General features: G+C 52.6%; 1 protein-coding gene across 1 annotated transcript in view; it reads right to left on the reverse strand.

The window, feature by feature from the left end:
• The window catches only part of PITPNM3 (PITPNM family member 3), an 86,026-nt gene that overhangs the window by 28,438 nt on the left and 47,646 nt on the right, over positions 1–9,942 (reverse strand). The window contains exons 4-5 of the mRNA XM_017850531.1: positions 2,070–2,146; positions 1,363–1,598 (exon numbers count right to left, since the gene is read on the reverse strand). Coding sequence (XP_017706020.1) covers positions 1,363–1,598; positions 2,070–2,146 — 313 coding nt within the window. The remainder of the gene's footprint in view (positions 1–1,362; positions 1,599–2,069; positions 2,147–9,942) is intronic.

Consider the following 9,942-nt stretch of genomic DNA (forward strand, 5'->3'; position numbering starts at 1 on the left):
AAAAAAAAAAAAAAAAAAAAAAATAGAATGATAGAGAGAGAGAGAGATAGAATAGATAGATAGGTTTTGTCCAAAGTTCCTGCCTCCCATAGCCGTTGTTATAATGTTGGGGCATTTAGGCCTTGGAAAACCGAATCAATCTCTCTCTCTCTCTCTCTCTCTCTCTCTCTCTCTCTCTGTCTCTCTCTCTCTGACATTCTCCTGCCCTCCTTTAATTCTCTCCCCAGGCAGGAACTTTCCCCCACCTTTCTGTCTTGGAGCTGGCTGTGAAGAAATTCTCTGAGCTCCCTTGTCTGATTTAGGTCATGAGACCCTCGTTTCAGAAGGGGTCCTGCCCCATACCGAGGAGGAAGAAATGCTGTGGAGAGGTCAAGAAGAATCTGAGCAGACAGGCCCTGCTGGGTTTCCCCACTCGGTCTGAATGTCAGACCCTTTTTGTCCAACCACATATCTACGTTGTCAATCATGCCTAGCCAATGACACCTCCATTCAAGAGACAAAAGGACAGGAGAGCTTCTGGAGAGCTGAACGTGTGGAGGTTTCTAGAGGCCGGCACACCTAGGGAAGCTCCACGCCCCTTCTCCCATACCTCACCTTATGCCTCTCTTCATCTGTATCCTTTATAATAAACCAGGAAATGTGATTCAGCATTTTCCTGAGTTCTGTGAGCCCATCTAGCAATTAATTGAACCCAGTGACAGGGTTGCAAGAACCCCAGCTGGAAGCTGCGCTGTCAGCAGCGCAGGTAAAACAAACTGGGGCACAGTATCGGTGTCGGAAGTTTGGGGCGGTCTTCTGGGTCCAAGCTCTCACCCCATGGGATCTGATGCTATCTGCAGGTAGACAGTGGCGGAATTGAATTGCAGGGCACCCAGCTGGTGCCCACAGCAGAACTGACTGCTTGGTGTACACGGAAACAGCCCCTCACATGTGGCCCCGGAAGTCTTCTGTGTTGACTGTTATGGTGTGAGAGCAAAGGAAAAACACCATTCATGTTTTTCAGATTCCTACTTGGCTGCAACTGGGTGGCCGAGTTTGACTCCTGTCTCCACGGGCTGGGCAAGCCTGGGGGAAACTGCTCAACCTCTCGACACTCAGTTTCTTTATCTGGGCCAAACAGAGCAGGCTTGTTGAACACAGGAAGTGGCTCAAGATTTCACAGGACCCCAGCACACCCAGGCCCAGGCGGAGGACTCTTCCCAACACTTTCCACCAGGGATGCTTGTGTTTCATCAGGATCTGACATCCTGGAGAGTCCCTGCAGGTACCCACCTGCCCATGGGGTCCGTGTTGTGGGGGAAGCCCCTCCACGTAGTCCCCCCACTAACCCCAACCAGTCCAAACAAGCAGAAATGGACTCACTGAGAGACGAGCGAGAAAGCCTCAGAGCAGATGGCAGGACAGGGGACGAACTTGATGAGGATGTGGCCCAGGGCAGCAGGGAAGTGGGCTCGTGTGACCTTCTCCAGCACGGAGCTGAAGGTGTGGATGTCAGCTGCCTTGCAGGACGGGTCCCCGGCCCCCGTGTCCAGGATGTTTCCCCCGTGCAGGACCAGCAGGAGGACATGCGTCTTGCAGGAGCGCTGCGGGCAGCCTTCCTGAGAGCCAAGGCGGTTGGGATACAGAGAGAGAAAGGCGGCTGGGGTAGGGGGAGGCACACAGGGACACACACACACAGGGACACACACACAGGGACACACACGTGCATGCTCACACACACGGGGAGACTGAGTCCAGAGAAGCAGGCACTATGTCCAGCCTGTCTTAACTGCAATCTGAGGAGTAGTCTCAGCTCTAATACACCCCGCTGTGTGATAGAACCTCTGGGGCATTCAGAGTGAGGGAAGGACACGGGCTGCCAGGAAGGATGGCAGGGCAGGAAGAGTCCCAAGAGACGCTTCCTGTTCATACGGGAACCCAAAGCCCAGGGAAGGACACGGACCCACCCAGGGTCACACAGCAAGTCAGATGAAGAGCTGGAAGAAAACGAGGCTGCCTATTGTCCAAGGGCTCTTCCTAAAATCCTGGCCTCCGAGACGGGCCCAGACACCCTCTGAAACCCAGCCCACCTCGCTGTCTTCGTGGATCTCGATGCTTCCCTGGGCCGGGAACCTCTGTCTTCTCAAGGAAACCCGGTACAGTTCTCCTGCAGAGGGAAAGGAGAGCTCAGCATCCTCAGGTGATCAGACACTCCCTGGGCCCAGCTGGCCCTAAAGGTGAGGCCTTGGCTTCCATCAGAGGTGACTTCAAGTTAGTTAGAGTCTGGAGCTAGGAAGAGTCACCGCATCCAGGCCCTGCCTCTCAAACCAACACAACATGAAACACTTTCTCCTCACAAGGAAAGGGAGGGTGGCAGAGTGAGGCCATCGCGGATGGTGCTCCTGAAAGGAGGGGCTTCCTCGAAAGGAACTAGGCTGCGTTTCTTCACCACAGACAGCAGCAAGGGTGAGTGCCGCCTGAGGACCTCAGCTTCCAGTTATGGACGGCGATTTGAGCCAAGCCTCCCGCTGAGTACAACTTGAATTGCTGGTGTGATGGCAAATTGTATGCACCCTCTCTTGACTGGGCTGAGAGGTGCCCAGAGAGCTCGTAAAACACGCTCTCTGGGTCTCTCTGTGAGGTGTTTGGGGAAGAGGTTGGCATTTGAAGCAGTGAACGAAGGCGATCTGCCCTGCCAAGGCGGGTGGGCACCGTGCAGTCTGTGAGGGTCTGAGTAGAACAAAGTGGTGCAGGGAGGAAGGATTCACTCTTCTCAAGCTCAGACTTCCGTCTCCTGCCTCACACATCAGCACATCCGCTTCTCCAGCCTTGGGACTTGAACTGGGATTCATGCCATTGTCTCGCCTGGTTCTCCAGCCTTTGGGCTTAGGCTGGAACTACACCACAGCCTTTCCTGGGCCTCCCAACTTCCAGACAGCAGATCAGGGAACCTCTCAGCCTCTGTCATCACAAGAGCCAGTCCCTCATAATAAGTCTCTTTTTTCTTTTCTTTTCTTTTCTTTTCTTTTCTTTTTTTTTTTTTGACGGAGTTTCACTCTTGTTGCCCAGGCTGGAGTGCAATGGTGCAATCTCAGGTCACCGCAACCTCCGCCTCCCAGGTTCAAGCGATTCTCCTGCCTCAGCCTCCCGAGTAGCTGGGATTACAGGCATGCGCCACCACACCTGGCTAATTTTGTATTTTTAGAAGAGATGGGGTTTCTCCATGTTGGTCAGGCTGGTCTCAAACTCCTGACCTCAAGTGATCTGCCCGCCTCGGCCTCCCAAAGTGCTGGGATTACAGGCACGAGCCACCGCGCCTGGCCAATAAGTCTCTTTTTATACATCTGTGTATATATCCTTTCAGTCGGTTTCTCTAGAGAACCCTAATACAGCTGGATAAATACTTTTAAAGTATATGTATATATGTGCGTGTGTATGTGTGTGTGTGTGTATATATATATTTATATATATACTTGAAGTTATCAGAGAGATAACAGAGCCTTGAATTACAGGACCACTTTCTAGGGAAGGTAGACTCCAGAGAGGTAAGGTCAGCACTTGAAACACTCTTGGCATCCCCCATGAGCTTCAGGGTAAAGCTGGCCTTTGCCAGTAATCTCTCCTTGCTTCTCTCAGCAGCCTGGGCTCAACACCTCCTCCTTCAAGAAGTCCTTCTTCGCTCCCAGCCCTCCCTGAGCTCTCATTTCCCTAACACAGAATTCAGTAAACCACAGCCATGGACCAAATCTGCCCCACTGCCTGTTTTTTGTAAATAAAGTTTTATTGGAACACACTCAGGCTCCTTCATTTACAGATTGTCTATGGCAGGCGGCTTTTGTGCCATAGCAGCAGAGCGGTCACAGCAGACACCTTACAGCTTACAAAGCTGAAAATATTTATTATCTGGCCCTTTCCAGAAATGCTTGTCAACCCCTGATCTAACACCTACGCCCCTGAATGTCACGACATTGGACTCCTGGGTGGAGACACTTCAAAGCATTCAACGGCCACCCCCGAGCCCCCACCCAAATGATACCTGCCGCTCTGAGGACTCCTTCCTGCCACCAGGCTGCCTTCAGCTCCTCTCCTTCCTCTCCCGTGAGATGGATGCTACCTTCCGTGTGTGGCTAAAACCTACAGCCAAGCTGAACCACCTGTTTGTCTTCAGGGAGGAGGAACTGGCTCATCTCTCTCTTAAAGTCGCAGGTTCTAGATGAAGATGGTCCTTGCCTTCTTCACACCCCCCGCACCCCCACCAGAGCCTGCTGCTCCCCTCTAGGGGTCACGTCTGGGGAGGGTACTTCCAGGGACTTTGCGGGCAACGCTAGGCACTCTGTCAACATCCCCTCACCACGACCAGCCCCAGGGGAGGGTACCTCTACAAGGAACTGCACATGAGAAGCTTTTCTCAGCAGGGAAGAGCACTTCTGAAATATCCGGTCCTCACAGACACAATCCCAGTCAAAGGGTAACTGCTTTATGAGCTCCGAGCTGCTGCCCACACAGACAGGAAATCGTTTCCTAAATGGAGGAGGAGGGAAAACCCGTCCTGGGGCCTGGCTGTGCCCAGCACTTCCTAGTTCTTCCCACTGGCTCAGCTCTCCTGCCTCATTTCTAACTTACTAAAGACGTTGCCCTGGGCTTGGCTAGAGGAGATGCAGGCTCTCCCCTCAGGACAGGATGATAACAAGACAACAGTAACGGCTCAGCTTTATTAAGCACTTATTATGTCCTGGGCGCTATGTGCTTTACAGGATTCATTCTGTCTGGTCCCCGCAATTTCTCTCTGAGTCTGAATGGTCTTGTAATTAGCCCCATTTTACAGATGAGCAAACCGAGACTCAACCTACGTCACCTGCCCCACGCACCTTAAAGGTTAAAGCCCAGGTCTGCCGCTGCCAGGCCCCTTTCCAACACATGGACTAGCACCAGGAGGGAGAGGGTCTGAGTGTGGCTTCCCTGAGACAAAGCGCTCATGCTTCATGGTGTGTGCAGCTGTGTGCGACTCTGGGGCAGGCTGTGAGTCAAGAAGAACCAGGAGTGACGGCAGGGCTGAGCTTGGCTCTAGGGCTGGGAGGAGTGTGGTTAAAGCCAGGGACCCTGGATCACATCTGAGTTTGCCTGAGTTCACATCTTCGCTTTTATCAGCTGTGTGACCTGTGTCTCAGTTTCTTCATCTGGAATATGGGGATAATGAAAGCAGCTACCCCATGGGGTGGTGGTGGTGGGTATAGATGAGTTCGTATGCATAAAGGGCTTAGAGCAGGGTGCAGAACACAGGAAGTGTCACATGGGTTAGCTGCTATTGTTATTCTTATCATTATCCAGGGGACATCCAGGGCACAGAGCCAGGGCCACAGCTGACAAGATGGGCTGCTGGGGACATTGCCGCCTCCACACTTGCCTTCCCTTATGCCAAGTCCCTCCCTGAGCCCTGGCAGGCTCCTCGGCCTTGCTGGGCTGGGCGCCTGTTTGCAGTGTGATTACAGGATTAAATGCTGTGATTGCCACAAATGACTATGGCAAGGCTATAAATACATTGCAGGGAAGACATGAGGGTCCTGCTGTCTCCTGGGCACGATGGCCTCTGTTAGGTGGGGGCTGGACCCTGTGCCCTCAGCCATTACAAAAGCCAAGGAGCACCTACATCTTTGATCTGTCTGGAGCCAGCTCCCTCGGGACCCATGTGACGCTCTGGGTGGATGACTGCTGCATCCTGGCCACCAACGATGTTGAGGCCATGCCTGGTTCCGTGGGGATGGGAGCCACGGGCCAGAGACTGGGCAGGATTGTCCTCAGTATCCCTCACTCCTCCCTAGCAGGAGAGAAGAGTCTCGCCTCCTACGCTGTTTGAGGACAGAGCCTTGCTTCCTTTCCATGCACAAAAGCCAGGAATGCTTTGCTCTGGGAGATGGAGGAAGGGAGATCTAGCCTGCCAGATTCAGATTCTGGCCCCTTGAGAGGTGACTGGCAGGACCAGAGCTTCCCCACAGAAAGGCACATCCGCTATCTTCGTCTTAGCAGAGGCCCCTATAGACAAGCAGGGGCAGCCGTAGGCCACCTTCCCTGTACCTTCCCCACAGGTCTCTGCTCTTCTAAAAGCCAGACATTCCTACCATGATGATTGAGGCCATTGGCTCTGACTCACCCATAAGACATAACTCTTTCACTCGTCCTTGCCTTTGCTCATGCGAGCCCTCTGCCTGTAAACCCTTCCTTCCTTTGCAGACTGGCAAACTTCTGCTTGTCCTGCAAAACCCTGCTCAATTGCTGTCACCTCCAGAAAGCCATCTTTGATCTATCTAGGCAAAGATGGTTATCCCACAGTAGGCGGCGCTGGTGCTGACGTACTTGTCTATCTCCCCATCAGACTGTAGGCCCTTTGAGAATAGAGTTTATCAGCTTTCAGGGCCGAGGATGGCATTTTTGTGAAAACCTTTTGGAAGATCCCAGGATGCACACAGCCTGTGAGACATCTCTGTGCCATGAAACCCTCAGGAGAAATCAGGTTCAGGGAAGCATCATCCACTGAGAAGCACATTTCGTGAAAACACTCATGGGAACTGGTATGTAGGAATCTCTAGGGATTCTAGAAGAGTCTGGTCTGGGCTCTATAATTCCACCCCCAGAGGCTTCCTCAGGGACTCTGGTGATAAAAGCAGCTGGCAGGGGGTCCTAAGGGGTGGAGAGCCACATACAGGGGACCCCAGGACCTCATCATTAGGCTGCCTGTTTCTTCCCACTTCCTGTTAATTTCTGTTTGCACGTCCCTATTCAGGCTGGGTCCCTGCAGTGCCCACGTTTGGGGTGGGTGAGCCCACAGCTGTTTTTGTGACAGCGTTTTTTGACAGGCTTTGAGACAGGCCAGCTACCACAGTGCCAGCTCCTAGTACCCTGCTAGCCCCACATCAGGAGAGGTGGTCCACCCAGCTCACCATGGCTGCTCTTGACACCTGAAGAATGGAGCCTATTTTTGCTTAATCACAGCCTTGGTGAGGTACCAATTGCGATCATCCCCTCTAATTGCCAATGAGCCACACTGCTCTTGAGACGAAAGCCAAGGTCATCACCCACACACTCAGCACCCCACGCAAAGCATCACCCCAGCTCGGCTGCAGAGCGTGGCTGTCTCCCTCTCTCTTGCTACCAACCTCTGGGGTCCACAGGGGTGGATGCTGAGGGGCCCCCTGGCTAAAGCCAAACAGTCTCCTCCTCCATCCTTGGCAGTCACTCCTACCCTCCTGTCAGCCACCCCTGGAGTCAACCGAGCAGAGCTGGGCCCACCTCGAGATCATGTGGCACATGCTGAGAAGTAGCTACAAACGTATCTAATCCTCTATGAGCTAGTGGAAGCTCATGCATGGGTAGAAACACAATTTTTTTTTTTTTTTTTTTTTTTTTTTTTTTTGCATAAACCAGCCCAGGTCACCAGGCCAGGGCTCTTCCTCGTCCTGAAGGAGGGGAGTAAAAAAGGGATGGTCTCTTTGTTCTTACTAATGCCTTCACGCCTCAGCCCTGCCTCCTCAGGGGCACTCTTGGGAGTGAAACAGTGAGGAGAGGCTACTATGAGGGGCAGGAACTGCTCAGACTGTTAGGCCCTTTCAGTCGAGCTCCTCCCCCATTTAAAAAGACACGCTAGCCAGGCACAGTGGCTCACGCCTGTAATCCCAGCACTTTGGGAGGCCAAGGTGCCGAGGTGCATGGATCACGAGGTCAGGAGATCGAGACTAACCTGACTAACACAATAAAACCCCCTCACTGGTAAAAACACAAAAAGTTAGCCGGACATGGTGGCAGGCGCCTGTAGTCCCAGCTATTCGGGAGGCTGAGGCAGGAGAATGGTGTGAACCTGAGAGGCGAAGGTTGCAGTGAGCCGAGATCGTGCTACTGCACTCCAGCCTGGGTGACAGAGCGAGACTCTGTCTCAAAAAATAATAATAATAATAATAAATAATAAATAAAAAGACATATTACTTGCTGGGTGCTGTGGCTCATATCTGTAGTCCCAGTACTTTTTGGGGGACCAAGGTGGGCGGATCACGAGGTCAAGAGTTCGAGACCAGCCTGGCCAACATGGTGAAACCCCATCTCTACTAAAAACACAAAAATTAGCTGGGCATGGTGGCGCACACCTGTAATCCCAGCTACTCGGGAGGCTGAGGCAGGAGAATCGCTTGAACCTGGGAGGCAGAGGTTGCAGTGAGCCGAGATCACGCCACCGCACTCCAGCCTGGCGACAGAGCGAGACTCCATCTCAAAAAAATAAAAAATAAAAAATAAAAAAAGACATGTTATGCTCTGAGGATGCCCTGTCAAGTCCACCCTGGCCCTGCTTGGAAGTCAAAGGCTTTGCTATTTTGCTGCCATGTGGGATTCATCCATATAGCTAGGTGACATCTGGGAAGAACTATAGCCTCATATTCAGCAGCATCTCCGGGGCTCAACCCACAGCCCCAGCTCCCCAGGTGAGCCCACATGACACACACAGGCGGAGAGAAGGACACACACAGACTTACAGGGAAGATAGGACATGGACAGAGTCCTTGGATGGGAAACTAACCCTCTACTCAGAGGGTGACCTCAGACACGCTCTGCAAACCACCGCAAAAGGAGGGGTTTGCCTACATTCCCTGGTAAGAGTCAGGCAGTCTGAGATTATATGAGTCCAAGCGTGAGTGCCCTCTGTGAGTGCTAGCCTCCAGACCGGGCAGAATTCAGCACTAGGACCTTGAAGGGGACCCACAGTCACAAAGATGGAGCCGCTTTGAGAGGCTACTGAGAAAGGAAGAACAACCAAAAAGCTGCAGGCAGCACACTTCGCTTTGCTTTTCAAAGTGGCTGATTCCAACTAGGGAGCTCGGTGTTAATTCCTAGGTAAGTCCTGGGGCAAATTAATAAACAAATGCTTTGAGGACCCTTCGAAAAGGAAGCAGTGGGGCCGGGCGCGGTGGCTCACCCCTGTAATCCCAGCACCGAGGGAGGCTGAGGTGGGTGGATCACTTGAGGTCAGGAGTTCGAGACCAGCCTGGCCAACATGGTGAAACCCCGTCTCTACTAAAAATACAAAAAGTAGCCGGGCGTGGTGGTGGGCACCTGTAATCCTAGCTATCTGGGAGGTTGAGGCAGGAGAATCACTTAAACCTGGGAGGCAGGGGTTGCAGTGAGCCCAGATCGCGCCACTGCACTCCAGCCTGGGAGACAGAGTGAGACTCTGTCTCAAAAAAATAGGGGGGGGAGGGGAACTTGGGGGAGGGGAGGGGAGCAGTGGCTCCCACAGCTCTGATAGGTTCGCCTGGAACCAGCTCGCTAACTCTGCATCATAGCATGTGGCATAGATAGGGTCGCTGGACCAGCAGCTCAAGGGAATGCCAAGGGCTTAGGGGCATCTGGGGAGGGGAACACACTGGCAGAATAACAAACTGTCTGAGGAACCCATAGCTCTGACCACAGGAGCTCAAGGAATGTGGGCTCATGAATGGGAACCTGCGGCCACACAGAAGGTGTGGGGACCAACAGCCAGTAACTGATGTGAATGGAGCAGCATGAAGCTGGGGAAATGATGGGCCTTCTTCTGAAGGTTTTTAAACTTTTTTAAAAACAGGGGAAAATTTTAGCCAATGAAAGTTTCCCTAGGAGCCCAATTTGCAAAGATAAAAGTGGACTGGCTCTGGCTGAAGCAGGTTGGGGGACCCAGAGCCCACCTTCCTCACTCCAGCACATCCCTGTCCCTAGGCAGTTCCTGAGGGCTCCAAGAGAGTGAAACTTAAAAGCCACTGAGTTTGTTCAGCAGCCAGACTGCAGGCCACCCTCCTCTGCAGGTTCCCAGCCCCTAGCTTTGCAGAAAGGAAAAACGACAATCTAAATAAATAATGATGGGGAGGTGGGGAAGGAGCTTGGGGCCTCGTATTAGAAGAAAACACACCAAAATGTTTACAGTGGTTTTCTCTAGATGCCGGGACAATG

Source organism: Rhinopithecus bieti, unplaced genomic scaffold (assembly GCF_001698545.2).
Source record: "Rhinopithecus bieti isolate Rb0 unplaced genomic scaffold, ASM169854v2 scaffold_32008, whole genome shotgun sequence".
In the NCBI taxonomy this organism is placed as follows: domain Eukaryota; kingdom Metazoa; phylum Chordata; class Mammalia; order Primates; family Cercopithecidae; genus Rhinopithecus; species Rhinopithecus bieti.